General features: G+C 41.1%; 1 protein-coding gene across 7 annotated transcripts in view; it reads right to left on the reverse strand.

Moving 5' to 3' along the window:
* trip12 (thyroid hormone receptor interactor 12) overlaps nt 1-18,176 on the reverse strand; it is a 42,331-nt gene extending 24,155 nt beyond the window's left edge. The window contains exons 1-8 of one of the 7 annotated variants that reach the window (XM_047821997.1): nt 18,068-18,176; nt 15,000-15,041; nt 10,632-10,751; nt 7,908-8,033; nt 6,872-7,752; nt 1,545-1,650; nt 1,301-1,431; nt 368-454 (exon numbers count right to left, since the gene is read on the reverse strand). In XM_047821997.1, the coding sequence (XP_047677953.1) occupies nt 368-454; nt 1,301-1,431; nt 1,545-1,650; nt 6,872-7,752; nt 7,908-8,033; nt 10,632-10,702 (1,402 nt within the window). In that variant the 5' untranslated portion in view covers nt 10,703-10,751; nt 15,000-15,041; nt 18,068-18,176. Of the gene's footprint in view, nt 1-367; nt 455-1,300; nt 1,432-1,544; nt 1,651-6,871; nt 7,753-7,907; nt 8,034-10,631; nt 10,752-14,999; nt 15,042-15,803; nt 16,193-16,657; nt 17,018-17,251; nt 17,422-17,790; nt 17,908-18,039 lie in introns of those variants that run through there. The other 6 variants (XM_047821995.1, XM_047821998.1, XM_047821993.1 and 3 more) reach the window with 6 other exon arrangements.
* Between the last annotated feature and the right edge of the window lie 2,333 nt (nt 18,177-20,509).

Consider the following 20,509-nt stretch of genomic DNA (forward strand, 5'->3'; position numbering starts at 1 on the left):
GGTTTGTCCTTAATACTGTGTGTGGTTCGCTGGTTTGATCAATGTCTGGCTTTATAGTTTGTGATTTGTGCCTTTAGTCCCTTGTTGGTCCTGAGCAATTAAACTGAGCATTATTGTTTTCTTGAAAAGTAAACATTATGTAGCTTCTGAAAGGCTAAATGGAAATATAAATCTTTACAGAAAAGTAATCATTTGTGACCTTGACTGTAACAGACACAGCATGGGACACCGAATGGCTGGGAATGGTAACTGATTGGCACGCATTCTGTTTGAATCATGTTTTATAAAATCGATTGTGTTTGTAAGCTTTCTATTTGGCAGGAAAGTTAGGGTGCATAAAGTAAAACTGAATACGGCCGAGTGTTACCTTGCAATCGGCCCATTTCCGAGTCGTCTGATTCGCTCTCTCCGGATGTGGTCATCCCTACAGCGCCGGCTACTGAGCTGGAGGCTGCTAGGTAAGAGAGAGAGAGAGAGAGAGAGAGAGAGAGAGAGAGAGAGAGAGAGAGATGAAGCTCTCATAATGCAGGTCAATATTTGCCGACACCAACTCGTGGATTTGACCTGTCCTTCGTTTGGATAGTGTGTTCTCATATGGAAACATTCAGCTAGTTAACGTAACAGAGTGTGCTAGCTCTTCAGTCCTGCTTGATTTGGATGTTTATACCCTTCCATCATTTGTGATGTGCAGCCCCACTACAGCTTGCTGTAACTTCCAGACAAAAATGCTCCATTATACCTGATACTCAAGTTAGATTGTTTCTGCATTCATTTCTGTAGTCATGGTAATGTGAAAGAGTTTGCCATTCGCTATGTAGCGTGCGCTCGGCTTTATTATAGTGAATATAGTGTTCATTTGTGCACAGCGGGTTATTATTAAAGTAAAGCTAACAGTGATAAATATTTGATACCATCGTATGTGTTTAATTTAAATAAGAATTTTGCCCTCACTTATACATTTTAAACCTAAACTTAAACATCTTATGTAGGTTTTCTCCCAATCAGACTCACTCTCGCTGTCTGTACAAACATGAAAATAGAAAAAATTCTAATTTCAGTTCCTTTTCATTTCTACTTTTTACATTATGGTTTTAATTTCCATTTAGATAGATTAAAGAGATCAACAGAGAACACATGGCCCTTATTAGATTATGTGTAAAGTAAGTGGGAGCAGTGTTGACGTCTCAGACTGAACTTTCTGTAGAGCAAGGATGCTGCGAATGCTCAAGACTCCTGTGGGCCACTAGCATAAGAAAATAAAAAGTTAAGACATGCTCTGTGTGTGTGTGTTTCTGTGCACCTGAAGCTCCCTGCGGCGTTTCCTCTGTGCGTGATGAATTGGCTCCGTCCTGATTGTTGTCGTTTTCGGCCATTTTGTCCTGTCGGCGAGTTTCAGCTGCACCACGCTTCCCTAAACCTGAACCTCGCCGACTAGAGAGAGAGAGAGAGAGATTATTTAAGCGTTGTCCTAAACAATTGACAATGGGGACATGATCTAATGTAACACTCATTCATTCACTCTTAAACACACACACACACGTTACCTGGTGCTGGCGCAGGAGCCCGTGGTCTTTTGTCGCGTGCTCCTCCTAAAACTGGGGAGTTCTGCAGGGGGAGACTCACTACGCTTCTTCGTGGACTTTCTCAGACCTGCGTGCACACACACACAAAAAAAAAAGTCAGGGAGCTTCCTTAAGCATAAACACAGTAGTTCATATCAGTGTGTGAGCGCACTCATGTAAATCTGCATTAAGATTCATTAGGAAGTAAAAGCCTCGTTACTGAGCCAGTCGTCTGGAGAAGCGTCGGTGGCTTTGGTTTACTTCCACCCGAGAGAGAGGGCTAGAAACTTGAGCTGCTCACACTGTCAGAGGAGGATCGAGTAAATGAGAGGATCTAGTAGTGCTGTGCATTAACAGGACCTGAAATTTGTAATGATACCATTTCATTTGAGGCTCAAGACGTATACGGAATGTTTAGGATTTAACCCTAGCACTATTATTACCATTTCTTGACAGTTTTGCGCACCGTTCTAACCAGAAGCCTAGTTTTGGCTCCAAGGGACAGATTTGGGCTTGTTTCAGTATGAAGGGGATTGACTGTCCCATGAGATCAGAGTTTGAATGCAAGTGGACTTTGGCTTTCAAGATGATTCTTAAGTAGTAGAAAAGTAGTGTTGTGTTTCCAGTCATTATTTGTGCATGTCACCGTTCTACAAAAACCTTCACGCTCCAGCTCTTCAACCCAAATCACTGCCATATCACCGGATGTGTGCGACTTCTTTATGTCACTCCTGTTCGTCTCTCCTCACGATCTCATTTCAAACTTTACAGAAACTCTTCTTCTTCCTGGTTTTGCTGCATTTCTGTTATATAACCCACGCATGACGCAAATGCTATAGCGCCATTACGTCCACGAAAGACTCCGATCCGCTGCAGACGCACCAGTACGAGACATCGTGTACGATTGATTTACCATGACCGCAGGGTCTTCATAGTAGATCCTCATATTTTGCTACTGGCACAGGTTTAATGCAGTATGCCCTTACTGACACAGCTCGCTCATTTTATCCAGGCTTGGGACTGGCAGTGGGACTTAACCGCCTCAGTGGCTGGGTCGGGTCCTTGTCCAGGCTGTTAGTCGTCCTCGTCTGAGTGGCACTGACATTAAAACAAAACCACTGTAGGCGTGTCCCAAATCATACACGTGTACAATATTCTGTCTCAGTTTGTAGAATAAACTGTGAGAACAGTGTGTACATGCTGAACAAGAAGAATTGTACTTTAGGAACATGGCTGATGCACTTATTCAACTGATTAAAAAACATCTTACAAATGACTTAAATTAGCCCAAGATGTGAAAATGATTTACCATTTTCAAGACGTTAATTAATTTAAAAAGTTAGGTGATAGTTTAATAGAAATCTGTTGGTGTTCCATCTGAGACAAAGGGCACAGGGTGTTGTACACTGTTTGGGAACCAAAACAGACTAAAACTTTGAATTGCTGGTTAGAAACAAAGCAACAGCAAACTACCAGACCTTGACTGAGCACATGTGATTATAAGACGCAGTGAGAGAACGCTGAGCAAAGGAGTTTATGGAGAGTCTTCTCGTCAATACGACTATCCGGCCTGCTTCTGAACCCAGAGCGAGTTCGCTGCACCGATCTAATCGGTGTTGCTCTGGAAAGGTCACTCAACTCCCCAGAGCTCACCAACACTTCAGGAGTGTGAACTCACCACAGCAGCCACTCCATTTCCCATGATCCTCTGCAAACCTGTACAGCCCAGTCTGCTGCTTTTCACTATACTTTCAGGGTTACGTCCGAATTGCTACAAGGATTTCATGTCTCCGTGTGCAGGAACACGTATAGCTCAGATTGGTCACTGCGACCGAGATCGCTTCTGTACCAACATGATGGAGAGCCATAAAACTGACTTAGAACTTAAACTCCATAAAACTCTCTCAGATGTTATGCTTTATTTAAAGGAGCAGTATGCCATTTGATATCTGAGCAACGACTGGTATTAGTAGATAAATTCAAAAAAAAAAAAAAGAAAGAAAGAAAGATAGAAAGAAAGAAAGAAAAAAGAAAACCAACGTCCTACCTCTGCACTGGGCCGGTGAGTGTGTCGTACTGGAAGTTACTGTAGCGACGGATATTTTTAGCGTATTTTAGCCTATTATTAGCACGGAGCTCTGACTGAAACGTGAGCCGATCCCTCGGCCATAGCGACCTGAGAGAAATGAACGAGCGTCCATTGATTTGGAAGGTTGAGACGGTGTACGTCTCAATGTTGGATTTAACATACAGGCAACCGTGTGTTCCCATCAGATGTTTAAATAACTGACTAAACAAACACGCTACATAACAGAAATAGGAGGAAAGAACGTTTCAATGGCGTACGATCCTGTGATGAGGTCGTCTGATGTGATTGGAAAAGACTGGATTTCCTGTTTACTCATAGGATTGTTTGTGCTGTAAAGATCACTGCTTGTGGTGGAGAAATTAAAAGGTTGCGCAACCAAAGACATAAAAAAGCGTGATGGGGTTTGAAAATGAAAAACAGCCACTGAAAAGCTTTTTTTTTCTTCTGTATGTCAGTAAGTCCCTGCAGGATTTTGTGAAAATGAACGCAAAAAAAAAATCAAAAAAAAAAAAAAAAATCAATGACACTGGTTTTCCTGAAGCGGAGTTTGCATTTTTTTTTAAAATGGCGGCAGATTTTCTGCAGATTTGGGCCAAGATGCATTCAGCCACAGCTGAAAACTTTCATTAACTTGCATTAAACATGAGTAGAGCGATTATAGAGAATGATTACGTGTTTACTGCTAGGAGATTAAAAGAAGAATCCTCACACCAAAAGCATAAAAACTGTGCAACTTGCATCACAACTGAAAACACATTTTGGCTACAAAAATTTATTTATATATATATATATTTTTTTTTTTTTTACAAAATACTGGCGAGACTAATCGATCTTGATTCACTGCATTAATAAATGATTTATATCCTTTTTATTCAATGAGACAGAAAGGTGATCTACACTGACCATGTGATTTCACTTTAATCTGATTTAACGTGTGCACGTGAAAGAAAGAGTGCATCTGCATCATCATCATCATCAACTAAAGACACTAGGCAGGAGAATATTCAGTTCGGCATCACACTTAATAATTCATGGCGGTAACAGTGGAGTCAGAGGACACCACAGCTTCCTCGAAGCTTCAATAGAGGAATAAAGGCGAGCCGAGATTAGAACACGAGGGGAAAGGGTGAGCCTGGAGAATGTCAGTCAGTGCGGCGCGTGCGATCGCTTATGTGAATGACGACGGTGCTGATGCAGCACTTCTGAAGGGCCGAGGACAATCGGTTCTCTGCTTACAGCAGACTGCCTAGCGGCGGTCAAATGTGGCGGGCTGTTACATCAGCGCTGAGATACAAACACACACTTTTTTGCCTTTGAACTGAAACCTCTGGGCTTGGTGAATGAAGAGAAGTGAGCAGGAGCTGAACATCCTTCTCTCCATGACGACCAATCTATCACACCTCCTTCATCATCGTCATCATCACATACTACAGACATCTGTCTCTCCAGAACATCTCTGTGATGAATGTGGTCAGAAGGCACTGATTCACCAGATTGTCACCACAGCACTTAAATCCCTATTGCCATTTCCAACATGCTATCTGTATGAAGTGGGGTTTTCTGCAGTGACGGCAACCAAAACAAAACAACGGAATAAACTGGACATAAGCAACACACTTCGGGTGTCATTGTCTCCTGTTACCCCAGATGGAACCGTCTTGCAAAGAAATAAGCTCAGGGTTCTCATTGGTTTCACATTGTAGTGAGTTAAAAAGGCATGTTTAAATACAAATAAATTAAAATTATTAATATTTATTTAATTGTATAGCCCCCACCCCCCACCGGGCCACGGTAAAATTATCAAACATTGACCGGTCCGAAAAAAGGAAAAAAAGGTTGGGGACCCCTGCTTTACTCTAAAGGCGGTGCTGATTGGAAGTCAACCCCCAACATCAGGTTTATATGAAGGATGGAGTTTCTGGAATAACAGGTGATCTGAACAACCTACAAATATGCAGAACAGTTGCTATAGTTCTGGAAATAAGTCCTTCCAGGATGCCAGTGAAGTGATTACTGCAGCCAAAAATGCTTGAATTTTGAGGTTTTCTCCCCCCACATGAAATTACAAGGACAGGATTCCTCTTTTAAACTCCTGGAACTAAAGACACACATGTAACTGCGTTTTTATGATTTTTATGGCGGTGCTCATGTTCGACACTTATAATGAAAGGTGGGAGTTAGAGGAGAATTTGACACATTACAGTGATATTAAACACATTTTCCGAGTTGTACTGAAACGACTCTGACGTGAGCCGTTCAGGTCGTCTATAAAGCAGACTTTACTCTATTCACAATCGGCTCTTCTCATCCTTCGCCCTAACAGACATGAACAAACTAGCAGTAAACAACAGCAGGCAGCTCCTCAGCTTATGGCTTCTCCTCGTTATATGTCTGGCAGTATAGCAGCAAGGTCGACAACACAGAAGGTGCATCAGAGCCACATACTTAGAAGTAGCATAACGGCGCGAGTAGTGCGTTCACACTCAACATGAACAAGGGCACCTCAGTTACCCTGATGATGCACTTATTCAAACAGGGGGAAGAAATGTAAATGTAAAGTCAGCTGAATAACAAACTTGAAAGTAACTGGAATAGGATATTGAAAATAGCTTAAAAATAAATAATTAAAAATAGGGAGAAAAAAAACAATTAAAAGCAGCTTTTAAAAATGAGTCAGTCCTCGTTTTTTTTCCTGTTATTTTTTAACTAACACCACTGCTCCTCAGAGTGCACATAAAAAAATAAATAAATTTAAAAAAACACAAAACATGTTAAGCGGTGATAAATGACACTTTTTAAATCTGTAAAACCGACTCTGTTAATGTAACCAGCCACCTGCCTGTCAATCACCTTTCCACTTACTGTACATTCTGAAGCAAAAATCGGGGGGGAAAAGAAAAGCTGCCATTTATTACTGCATGTGCCAAACAGACAAATCTAAGCTCTCATGGTGTGGCCTATTATTCTAATGAGCATGTTTGACATTTAACCTTACTGATTAGGTTTAATACAGATAGTTGTGCCTTATTTTTGCTAAAGATACCCAAGATTTATATTTACTCCACCATAGGTTTTTTCAATCCTGCATATTTTATATCAAAAATTGCTCTAGCTACTTCTAAAAATAATTTTAAATACGAATATGATTATTCGGTTCTCTACACAGATCCCGTGTGTAGAAGTGAATTTATAAGGATTGTGTAGAATGCGAGAGACTCACTGGCTAGTTTGGCCTGCAGTCCGCTCGGGCCGGCTTTGTTGGACCCTGATGGCGTTTCGGGTTTTGAGGACCCGGGCAGGGCGAGTCTGGGCTTCGGTAAGTTCACTCTGGGACTGAAGCGACTCGTCCAATCGAATTTAGAGGCAGCTGTGCTGGATTTGCTGTGCTCTTTATCACGACTGCTGCGGCGAGGAGACGGCGAAGAGGCGGAGCGGGAACGACGCGACTTGCTCTGATCTTTACCCTGCTTGAGCCGGGCGCCCTGCGAGGGCGGGGCACAGCCACTGGCACCAGCGACCACCACAGAAGAGGAGGAAGAGGAAGAGGAAGTGAAGGAGGAAGAAGAAGCGGAGGAGGAAGAGGCGGAGTCAGTCACGGATTTGGCCGAGGCGGCCAATTTGGACGCCAGTTTGGAGGGTTTAGATGAGCGGCTGGCCTGCTCGCTGCTCGAGCCGGATAAAAACGAGGAAGAGGAAGAGAACGAGGAGGAAGAAGAGGAGCTAAATGGGGTGTCTGTCTTTTTGCGTTTGTGGGAGGTGCTAGGAGCTGGGCACGTGCCGCTCTTCCTGTTTAATGTCCTGCTAGCAGGATGCTCAGCTGCCAAACGTCGCTTTTTTGACCTGGCTGAGGGTGGGAGCTCGGGTGCAGAGTCAGCAGTAGAGCCAGCAGGTTCCAGCTGCTCTGAGCTCTCGAGGGGCGGAGCTTTGGGCCTCTTGGCCGGGCTGGGCGAGTAGGTGGTGGTGGTGTGATCAGGTGCAGAGCTACGTTTGAGAGCACGGTTGTTGCTGACTTCTCTCTGCTCGTGTTGGCCCGAGCTTCCTGCTGTCTCCGAATCCGGGTCAGACGCAGGGTTACTTAGTGAAGAGAGAGAGAGACTGTTTCTGCAGAGAGAGAGAGAGAGAGAGAGAGAGAGAGAGAGAGAGAGAGAGAGAGAGAGAGAGAGAGAGAGAGAGAGATTTGCACAAGTTCTAGAAACACAGATGAAGCAAAATCATTTGAATAAAATTCATCTCGAGTTTCTTGACACAAACCCTACCGTCGAGGGGCGTGGCCACGCGAGGAGCCAGCTGCAGGCGTGGGCGGGGCTTTGGAAGCTTTAGTATATGATCTTTTACTTTCAGGAGGGGAATTTGTTTTTTGTTTGGTTTGTTCTGACTGCAACCTGAAAAGGAGTTACAAAATAAAAGACACGCATTAGAACATCTGCTACCAGATTTACACTTCCACAAAACACACAAAGTGTCCTTCTTCTTCTTCTAGTTCACAGGCATACATTATACAGACAGCAGAAAAGACGTTTCATGCCCTAAAGCGGCCTTCACACTGCACACGACAAACGGACACGACCGTCGCATTTCGCCCCTAGTGGCAGTCGCACGGAATGTGCAATATGATCGTGTAGACATCAACATGGGAGAGAAGCTAATTCTCGTGACACCCGAAAATAACCACGCAACTCTTGCACTAAACGGTGATCCTCGCCGAGACTTTCTCCGAGTCAGGTAGTGTTTTATCCAGACTGATTTGAAACTTTTTCTTTTGCGTCTCCAGTAAAGAAGAGCAAAAGCAAGAGCCTGTATTCTCCCTCCATTTATCATGGTGAATGAATTAATGAAGGAGTACAAACAAACAATCAATACAACAATAAATCCAGAAAGACCATGAATAATTTTTGTGGAAACATTGACACATTAAAAATAATACAATAATAATTTAGTAATAATGTATTACTTTTTTATCAATAACAATGTATTTAAAACAAAAAGATTACTTTTGATAAAGTTTAAAAATTACTAAAGTTAATATTAATACTTTTTAATAATTCTTATCACCTCACGCACACGAACCTGATTGGACAACATTGGAATACATCACATCCGGTCGGCATATCGGATGCGGTGTAGTCGCACAAGTTAAATTTTTTTTTTACGGATCCAACGCTCAAAACGGATCCGAAAATTACGGATCTGCAGATGGTCGGCACCTCACACAGCGATCTTGCGACTCTCCATAGGAAATGAATGACTTCCGGTTTATCAGCGGTCGTTTGTCGTGTGCAGTGTGAAGGCGGCTTAAGCCTATCTTTCTGACAGTTTTTAACGACTGAGGTTTGGGCATGTTTGGACATGGAAGCAGGCACAAAACAAAACCAGTATGCAAAAAAAGCTAGAGACCTTTTTACAATAAATGGTCTAGTGCTCCGTCATTCACAGCTTAGTGCTAAGTGCTAGCAGTAAACATGACTGTTTAATAATAGCCAACTTTTTTAGACAACTAATTTTTATAATGCTTTAAAATAAAATTCAATGGGATATTTTCAATAAAAATAAATGGGATCAGTTCTGAAACAAGTCCAGGAAATTCTTCCCTACAGCTCTATGTGGCTCTAATACATGAAATTGTGTATTAGAAAACTGAACAAAGACAATGCTTAGATACCAAACCCCATCACAGAACTATCTGCACTACACACACACGTCTAGACATTTTATAGGCTCCTACCTCATATTTATTTATGAAGCTCTTGTGTATGTGCAAAACCTTAATATTATTGAAACGTAACTTTTATGGTTACGTTTTGTGTAATATCTCAGCTGTTTATTACATCAACTAAATAATATTTTATCGGATCACTTGATAATGTTTATACCCCTTTATATTTATGTGTACAGTATTTTCCGCACCATAAGGCGCAGTCTCAATTACGGGGTCCGCACCGGATTATAAGGCGCATGCTAAAACATACGGTCTACAAAAAAAGGTAACAGAAGCAAAAGTGAGTTTAGTTGAACTTTATTCTACTATTTAATAATACACACACATTATTTTTAATCAATCTTCTCCCACAAATCCATCAAAGTCCTTATCTACTGTGTTTTCTTAACTTGGCGCAGTACATTTTCTTGCTTCCTCCACTTCCGATCCATAGATACATTGATGTTGAATATTTTCAGCTGCTCTATTCCCATTTACAACCGCGTAACTGATAGCCTGTAGTTTGTATTGTGTCTCGTAAGCATCTGATTTTTATTGGCGGATGGCAAAACAACTTAAGGTGCATTTACCGCCACCTACTGGACTGGAGTGTGGAGCGCATAATGGTTAGGAAGAAACAAATGTTTTGCAACATACCTGTAGTATACCTACAGGAGGCGTGGTGGAGGTAAGCGTACGTACTGTACGTATTACGTAATGTTCCCTTATTGGTTTATCGCTGCCAGCATACGCAGTGTATGTATTACATATCTGTGTCAGCGGGAAATGGTCCGACAGTCAATCAAGCGGAGCGCTTACCAAAGTCGCACAACATTTTTACAGATTTTTGGAACTTAGTGCACACATAAGGCGCACCGGATTATTAGGCGCACGGCCGATTTTTGAGAAAATTTAGGTGTGCCTTATAGTGCGGAAAATACTGTATATATATATATATATATATTTTTTTTTTTTTACCATTAGATGCACCATAAAGACTGACACTTCATTTTGTTGTACCCTGTGCAATGACGATGAAGAATCTGTCTGTCAGTATTTTGAGGGTTTAAACACTTCCACTAGTGTGTGCTTCTAGTCATGACAACAGTAACACAACCTGGCAAGTCAAAAGTCTGATACTGGGAGAAACATTACTGTGTCCAATTTCTAACAAATAATCATTTGAGTAAAACAAAGCTGTTCAAAAGATTCCAAAACTCTTAGACTCACTGTCTCTCTCTCAAGCACTGGCATACAGACACGGGTGTGTTGTGGATATACAGACCTGGTGGCGAGTGTGTTCCTCTGTGATCGGCGCAGTGACCCCCCTGCAGTGTGATTAATCCTGATGGACATTGGCACCTCTCTCCTGAAGGGACATACCCTTTATAGACACTACCATTCACTGCACAACACAGACAGAGGGGAGATAAGGGGGAAGACGAGTGTTAGAAATGATGCATATGCAAAAATCCAAGCACTTAAATTGATTCGCCATCATTCATCATGCAAACTCACATCATCCATGATACCACACACAGCTTACTAAAGGCCAGCCTGAGAAAGTGTGTGCGTGTGTGTTTGTGCACATGCATAGAAGAAAGGTCCATGCACTGAGCAGAGTGCACATTCCTGTCAACACCTAGGGTGTGTCCCTAGCTTACTAATCAGGGCACCTGCCATTTTTAAAGATGTCTCTCTCAACCAGACAACTTCAAGTGCACAAATGCAAGTAGCTTGTTGTCGTTGTTGTAGCTCTCAAATGATGACTTACGACAGTGAAGTATAACTATTTGACGAGCTATTTATTCTATATATTGTTAGTTTGAACCTGATGACAAACGATTAACAAGAAAAATTCACTAGTCATATGATCCTGCTTGAAGTAACATGACAAATGATTTCATAACGTGCTTGAAACGATATCAAAAATCATGCCAGACGTATCCATCCTGCTATCGATCCTGTTCAACACGGTAATCGTGGTGCCGGGTGTTGTCATTGGTGTAGACTATAGCGGTCTCCAATCTTATCCACAAAGGGCCGTGTGTGTAGGTGCAGGTTTTCATCCCAACCAAGCAGAAGCCACACCTGATTCCACCTGTTTAATCAGTTGTTCTTGGCTTTTTATAGACTCTGGTGTGGCTTCTGCTTGGTTGAAGTGAAAACCTGCACCCACACCGGCCCTTTCCGGATAAGATTGGACACCGCTGCTATATACTGATTCACCACCTAGGGAGCTTGGGAGCCGATTGAGACGCGGCCATAGTTCCATAGTTTCAGTGTGTTGCTAATTATGAAGGCAGGCATGCGTTCAAATACACGAGGAACCTAAGTGCCTGTGTTGAATTCCTAAGAGCACTCTTGTTGGGTTTGTTAGGTCCCGAGTCTGTATGAAAACAGTGACATGACAGAAAGGCTGTGCGTGACAGTCATTTTTGTGCAGGACCAGACAGACAGACATCAAACAGAGAAAAAAGATTCAATGGACACTACAATGGACACAAATCAAGGTGGGTCGGTTTTACAGATTAAGCCAGTCTGCTCCGTTTATCAGTCCCTCCGGGATTTCACTCAATTTGTTGGTCACTGTTGCGGCCAAACGCTCGTTGTTTTATTTTTTTTAAGTGTGTGATATGAATAATTGAATTGGCAAAACTGCAAGCACAGGATTCTTCTATTAAACTCCTATTAGTGAAGATACGTGTGATTACTTTATGTCCGAGGCATACGAAATGGAAACGAGCTTCAGATGAATGTGTGAAAGCACCTTAGGCCTGCGTTAGATTCAGCGTTTATTTGGAGGGACTGACTTCATTTTACACTCATGGGTCCAACAGTCACTCACGGTGTTCGTCAACACAATTATCTGTTTAACAGAGTCACACATGAGCACCGAATCTAATAAGGGTTTCATTCCTGGCCTTCGCAGAATGAACCACTGACCTGATGCATTAAAACTTTTTAATGGTGCCGCCATCATCATCATCACATACACATGAAGTGAGATCGTCAACAGAGGCTTGAACTGTTGCTTTCTTTCAAAACAGTCAAATTACTTTGGTTTAGTTCTTTTATTTTAACATCCAGTTGGGTTTTTAACTCTATGCCTCAAAGTCTTGGTTATATGACATTAAGGCTCATCACATGGTATCCTGGTTTATCCTCTTTCACACCTTAAATGAAGTTAACAATTAATCCTGGCTATTTATAATCTGAGTCGTATATTTTGTACAAAGTACATGATATGAGACACGCAATGTTTGGCTCAGATTTGTTAGCTGTTAAGAGTCTAATCCATAACCTTCTAACACAGAGTGGTTTCAGCCTGTACACGTTCGGTGCTAAACCTGCTTCTAGTGCAAACTGTTCATCTACCTGGCGTTTCAAGCAGGATCTAGAACGACAATAACCCGAGGTCTAGAGCAGTGTGAAAAGTCTTCCTGCATGTTCTTCAGACAGAAAAACAGCCTTGGAGCATCTTTAAGCCTTGACGATCACTTCAAATGCAACTCTTCCATAGGTTTCATTCAGTTCATCTCAGGTACACATGGGCAAGATTTCAGACTCAGAGGCTGGACGGACGGAGTCTTACTCATAGCTTTCACGTCGTCATCTCACATGTGAAGGAGTCTAACAGCTTTCCTCAATGGTGTCAGCTGGCTCTGGCTAAGAGCTACACACTCTGAATGGGGAAAACACTATACAGCAAAGTAAGGAAGAGCTTTTATTTGGATCCTCTGATGCTCTAAACACTGGTGTCTATGGAGCGTAAGCTTACACTCTCGAGCTGACAAACAGACGAGACAAAGTGACAGTGAGCTGGACGTGGTTAATGATTAATGGTTGCAGAGATCAAGCAGACTCGGTCATCTTCCTATGATATCTGGTACAACATCTTATACATCTTCATGTGAGGGAAAAGAACATCATCCAGGATGTTATTCTTGACAATCAATCTCAGTTAACTAAAACTACACTTTATCGACTAGCTAGATTTAGATATAGCGAACCCAAGAACCAAAGAATGTTTCATAACCGCCGGGTAAACAGGGGAAAAAAAAAGTCAAATCTATGCATCGCTTTCACATGACTGATTAATTATCAAGTTACTTGTATCCACATGGATAAGACAGAAGACCGATCTTTAATATTAGAGCTCCTTGTTTTATTTACTATCTATCCAGTTATGCCGATGCAGCAAATATGTAAATAAGTAGGTTAATACAGGATTTAGCAGCAGATTAGGAACAGTCGGGGTTAATCAGAACCAGAACCAGAATCAGAACCAGAATCAGGTTTATTTTTACACATACGATTTGGTTCCAGCTGTTGGTGACACGAAAATACTATACATTTAGCCTGGAATATACAAGACACAAACAGACAAGACAAAACATTCTCTCGCTACATTATTAGTCATTTATTTATTTGTTTGTTTGTTTGTTTTTTTGCACAGAGCGCAGGATCGTGTGTGTTCAGGTGTTACAGCATTAACTGCATCACAGCAGTCTGAATAAGAGCATTGTCACTTTCACCGCACTGTAAATATTATTTCTCAAGTTTAAAATACTCCTTCTCCAGGTCAATTCTGTGACTTGGATTGTCTGAAGCCTGGAGAAAGATGTAAGTGTGTGATCCTTACACAAAATATTAACTTAGGAAAACAAAAATCTGACATGAGGGAGTCATGATTCTTTATCTTTACTACATGAAATGTTTTAAGCTTTGTAACAATATTTAGACTGATAAGATTATTGTTTTTTTCCATTTTCCTCTGCTAGCTTCATGAAAACTAAATTCTAAAATGTTTCAAAATAAAAATCACACAACAGGGTCTGATGTCAGCCATCTTGAAAGATTTCCCTCATGTTTTTTCCTGGTAGCTCCACCCCTCTTTCAGCAAGTAAGCAAAACAGACAGTGTTGAGTGCATGAACCAAGTGGACACCTTACAAATGTCTCTGAACCAAATAAACAGTCGAAGTGTGAAAACATTTTTTCAACATTCTGTAACGTTCAGAATAGATTTCTGTCTTTGTGTGCGCCCATTTTGGTGGAATTTCACATCAACGCGCTTCTCATTGCGAGCCTAGAAATCCTGTAACCCTATTCACTAAGGGTGTGTGGAAAAGCACGGCCAACAGGCCGGCAGCTAATGCTGCTTCACACATACAGAGACTTGCAGAGAAAGTTACTGAAGATCATTCATGTTCAACGCGAGCTGCTGACGTCCAGCGACGTGAGTGACAGTCACCGTTGGCGATTACATGTGGGTGTGGGTCTAAATAAATGTGTAGAAGCTTTGTACGGCGATTACCAATGGGAGTAGAGAGAGCGCACACTGTTTCTCCTTCAGCTTGTATGATATGATGCAGATATACACCGGTACATTTTACGTACAATCCCCAAATCCCGACAGAGGTTGCTTAGCAGAGGTAGCAGCACAAAAACTGAGTCGTCGTCAACCGAAATGCTAGCCATGAACCACTGAGAAACGTTATCACTATGGCAACCAGTGGTAAATACGCCTCCTAGCGACTTCATAGTACAGCCACCGGTAGTGATAAAATGTGTGCGTGTGTGTGTGAGAGGGAGAGAGAGCATAGCTTATGGAATAATTCTACAAAAGTAAAAAGAGTAAGTTCACTTACCAGCCGTGTGCAAATGCCCCAACCGGCAGCCTAGAACGACAACTGGTGGAAGAGACAAAAACAAGGAAGAGTTCAGAAAAATGTGATAAAGCACGGATGGATGATGGCACTAACGTGTAACTTTGTAAAGGCAAACTAATTAAAAAAACATTATGCAACCTTAACACAAAGATATGTTTGTGTCTGAAGCCGTTTTTTTTTTAACAGTTTCACAAAGTTTATAGCCACTAGCTGGTCATTAGCCAAGCTGCAGGCCTGTCTATTAACAACACGTAAAACAAAACAACACTTTCACACAAGCACCAAGGGCTGCATTCTAAGACACGAATATAAAGAGAAATTTGGAACCGGCTCAACATCTGAAGTGCAATTCCACGGTCCAAACTTTAAAAAGCTACACGTCTTGCCCGAGTCTGTCGCTTGTGTAAAGTGAAATCAGACTCTGAAAAAGAAATTCGACCATCAAGATGGCTGGTACTTATGTGCCAAGCCACCCGACATCCCTTTATCCATTTGTATACAGTGGATCATGCATGATGATACAGACTCACAGAATATTATGCATTATGTCCAACATCACATTGGACAGGATGCTGTAACATGGCTACAGAAATTCTACTACATGTGGAGCTTTACGATACGTAAGGACTCGTAATAGTAAAAAGAATCCCTGGTGGATTAACGGTTGATCTGACAACAAACCTAGTGTGCTAACACATCTTAATACTCTGACATGTTAAAACTTGTGAATCTGTGTGTTTAGCTACTAACTGACTGAGCGAGTATGTTTAATTGTGTCCTTACCTACTAAAGACAAGGCTGGTGTTCTACACACAGATGCAGATGACTAGAAAAATAACAAACCCTCAGTTTAGTCAATAAATTAACCCCTTGTGTGTGCGCTAAATAACGCACGTGCGAGTTTACAGATAAACACAATCACGTGACTCTATTCCTGTCTCTCCGAATCAGAGAAACATTTATCGCTGGAATAGAACAGAATAAAGTTTCTAGCACACATTAAAAGCGTCGTATAAAATGACTAATGGTCTATAAATGGTGCCTTGTCAGTTTAGCACATGTACAAGTCCGTACGGCGCAATACAAGGTGAAATAACAACAATAAACAAACAATAACGACTAACGCAGCTACAAAACCGTGGTGTTGGCGTTCATAAGAATGAATTCGTTTTAAGAAGAGGAAAAAAAATATCGTCACTTCCGGGTTTAACCCGGAAGTGCAGACACCGGGAATCGGTTTATTAAAACGATTCCCGTCCGATCAAAGCAATCACCGTCCCTATAGTTTCACAGAAGCTACAGTCACCGTGGTTTGACCTGGTGGTGTTTTTAACAGAGAAATACACTTCTAACCGATTGAATAAACCTGCACGTTTCATTAACGACCGCTGGTTAACTACAGACTTGATAAATAACCCCGAACTGCGTCTGATATCCAAATGCGACATAATGATCAAGGCCATTTTTTAGGCCTGAACGATTATCGTCGCCTTTTGTTTATTTTAGCTCTATGTAAATGGCTTGTCATGGTTAAAACACCGAACTAAACGGTTTTAACGACTAGACTGGAGAATCCGTTAAACGGTTATACGGTCATTACGTATCATGTTCGGTATAACAGTTTATATTTTACTTACACTGGCCCACACACACTGGCGTCTTCGGCTAGTTAGTACACACACACACACACACCACACTTGTGTCAACAGAGTCCTAATAAATACATGATACAAAGCCTGTCCTTGACGAATATAAGAAAACAAAGAAAATAACATCGATGTCACTAAGATGAAGTCAGGAAACTTAGCACAGACGCGCAGACAGTTAAGCTACGCTACGGCTAATAACTTCACAGCTAACGGTCGCTTTGTGGGAAAATACGTGAAAATAAACGTCTGCACGAATCCGTAAGGTGTCACAGAATGTAAATCACACGACGAGCAGCAAACTAAGTTCCGATTTAAAACGGAAGCGCGGAATCTTTTATGTTAGACGAGGTGTTAGCATTTAGTCGTTAGCTAGCTAGCGAGCCTTTCATAATCGCGCGAGCTAAACTACATTAACTTGCTAATCTGCTCACTGATCTAATGTGAAGTACAGAACAATACTATTTCGCTCGTTTGTACCTTATATGTATATATGTGCGTGTGTGTATATATATATAAATAAATAACGTCGGATCGTCTTACATTGTCACTTCGGGGTGTAAATAAAGAGAAAAATATACGTACCGTTGTTGAAGAGGTTGGCCTATGTGGTTTAAGCAGGCTAACCTAATATTAAACACACACTGGTGGAAGTGTATGCGTGTAAGACCAAGGCTGTGTTCTAGTACGCGTAATTGTGCCCTACTCACAGGGCCGAGCTAGTGCGTACTTGTGCATACGATTCCGCGGTCTGTTTAGAAGGCGACTGCGCATATTAGAGCGCAGCCTTGACTGACTCGAAGCAAGCTAAAGCTAAGTACGGAAACAAACTAATGCAAAGCTAACGCGATGAGCTAGCAGTCTGGTTAGCTTTGGGTTTTAACGACAAAATAACTTGAACACTGTACACGCTCGTGTGGATTTCTTGTTTAACACCTAGGAATATTTCAGCCGTTTAATTCGGCAGTCAATCAAAATGAAGTCACAGTTTAAAATGAACATCATGTAACGTTAAACATGACCTTATTATTAGTATTATTATTATTATTATTACTACTACCACACTGACGGGTCGCTAACTGCCCACCACACACACACACACACAAGCTTTTACATTTACTTACGTGTGTTTTACTTTACGTTTAACCTCGAAATACTAAGCGACGTTGCTATGAAACGACCCAAGTGGTGTATTGTGTGTCTAACAGAAACAGAAATGGCCCCTGAACCTTCTCTGCATCACAGACACACAAACATTAAAAGCAGGAACATGATTTCGACAGATGACAAACAGAAACCGTGTTTTATCCGCAGTTTGTCTTTCGTTAACACACGTTTGACCAAACTTTCAGTCGCACAATCTCGTTATATACCTGAGACGCTGGTGAACAGTGTTATTACCTATATATGTTTGTTTTGGTTGTTTTTTTGTGTGTGTATAATGTTGTATAGTTGCTGTTACAGACAGTTGCAGCAGCTCCACTAAGATTACCGTGGGTTAAATCTCGAATACCACCTTGTTATCTATACAAGTGCACTACATAGGGCACGAAATAACGGCTTCCATCACTACATAAGGTCCCTATATGTATAGGCAGTAGAAATGGGACCAAACCCCTGTACACTATCCGATCAAACCCCCACCCCCATTTAAACTACGCATGCGCGCAGTTTTCACGCAGGCGTAGTACGAGGGTCTGTGACGTCACTTCAACAGCTGAGCGACCTGCAATTCTGTTCCAAAACATTTTAATGTTTTCTTAATGTTGATCTCCATATGATCGTGTGTTATATGTTTTGCAAAAATATAAATTAAATATAAATACATAAATAAATAAATAAATAAATAAATAAATATTTTGCAAAACACTCTTGTGTGACAGGGAATTTAAAACAAAATCGATTTTATTTTGTCTTGTATGTCTGTTTTTGTCTTGTGTAGTCCAAGCTAAATCTTTGTGACTCTCTCAAAAGTACAGATATAAATAACACCATACTAAACAAGATAATACTGATGTGATACAATAGACAGTATGAGTATTAAATATGAATACAGAATATATGACTGATCAGTTATGTACATAAAGTGTGGAAAGTGCAAATAACAGTATTGTGCAATATTATGCTTTTTGTACAATATGCAGCAGCAGTAGTGTGTGTAAGATATACGGATGATGTGATGACTGACGGTTCTGATAATGCAGTACTTATGCTATGAAGCAGGGAATATAATTATGGTGAGTTGTTAATCAGGGTTAATCAGTGCCTGGGGAAAGAAGCTTTGCCTGTGTCTGGTTTTAGTAAGCAAAGTTCTGTAGCCAGAAGGGATATTTATGTATAGTCTTATTTATGTTGTATAGTTTATATTGTTATGTGTTATAATTTATAGTGTTATTTATGTCTTTATTTTTGAGAGTCACCAACAACTGGAACCAAATTCCTTGTGTGTGTCAACACACTTGGCCAATAAACCAGATTCTGAGAAATCAGGTTTTTCAAAGATAACACAAGTATACCCAACATGCAGTTTTTAAATGAAGGTTTTTATTATTAAGGGAAAACAAAATCCAAACCTACATGGCCCTGTGGGAAAAAGTGCTTGCTTGCATCTGGTTGGGTCACCCTTAGCAGCAAGAACTGTAATCTTACCTCAAACCCCTCATCACTCCTCGCACTGCACCCTGCACCCTCCGATCTACCAGCACTGCTCGACTGGTTCCACCATCTCTCAGGGTAAGAGGCAAGTATACTACAAGACTCTTCTCTGTTCTGGCACCAAGGTGGTGGAACGAACTTCCCCTAGAGGTCCGGACAGCTGAGTCACTGGCTATTTTCAAGCGGCGGTTGAAGACCTACTTGTTCAGGAAACACTTCAACTAGCACTTCTTTCCTTATCTTTTGCATTAAAAAAAACCTTTGTACAAATGTGTACAAAAAATTGTAACTTTGAACAAATGTTTTAAACTTATGGTATCTTAAGTATGTAACCTAGTGAACCAGCATTAATGTATTCAATGTTAGAGATTTAAGCACTTATGTACATCACTCTGGATAAGGGCGTCTGCCAAATGCTGTAAATGTAAATGTAAAGACCTACTTATTCAGGAAACACTTCAACTAGCACTTCTTTCTTTATCTTTTGCATTTAAAAAAAAAAACCCAAAAAAACACACAACCTTTGACACTTTTTCATTGTAACTTTGAACAAATGTTTTAAACTCATAGTATCTTAAGTATGTAACCTAGTGAGCTAGCATTAAAGATTCAATGTTAGAGATTTAAGCACTCGTACGTCGCTCTGAATAAGGGCGTCTGCCAAATGCTGTAAATGTAAATGTAATGTAATCAAGAGTTTGCGATAACTTGCAATGAGTCTGGTACAGTGGAGGAATTTTGGTCCACTCATCTTTGAGGAATTATTGTAATTCAGCCACATTGCAGGGTTTTTGAGCATGAACCACCTTTTTAAGGTCATGCCACAGCATCTTAATAGGATTCAGGTCAGGACATTGACTAGGCCACTCCAAAGTCTTCATTTTGTTTTTCTTCAGCCATTCAGAGGTGGTCTTGCTGGTGTGTTTTGGATCATTGTCCTGGTGCAGAACCCAAGTTCGCTTCAGCTTGAGGTCACGAACAGATGGCCACACATTGTCCTTCAGGATTTTTTGGTAGACAGCAGAATTCATGGTTCCATTTATCACAGCAATTCTTCCAGGATGTGAAGCAGCAAAACAGCCCCAGACAATCACACTACCACCACCACCATATTTTACTGTTGGTATGCTGTTTTTTTCCTGAAATGCAGTGTTACTTTTATACAAGATGTAATGGGACACACCTTCC

This window comes from Tachysurus fulvidraco, chromosome 13 (genome assembly GCF_022655615.1).
Source record: "Tachysurus fulvidraco isolate hzauxx_2018 chromosome 13, HZAU_PFXX_2.0, whole genome shotgun sequence".
Classification (NCBI taxonomy): Eukaryota; Metazoa; Chordata; class Actinopteri; order Siluriformes; family Bagridae; genus Tachysurus; species Tachysurus fulvidraco.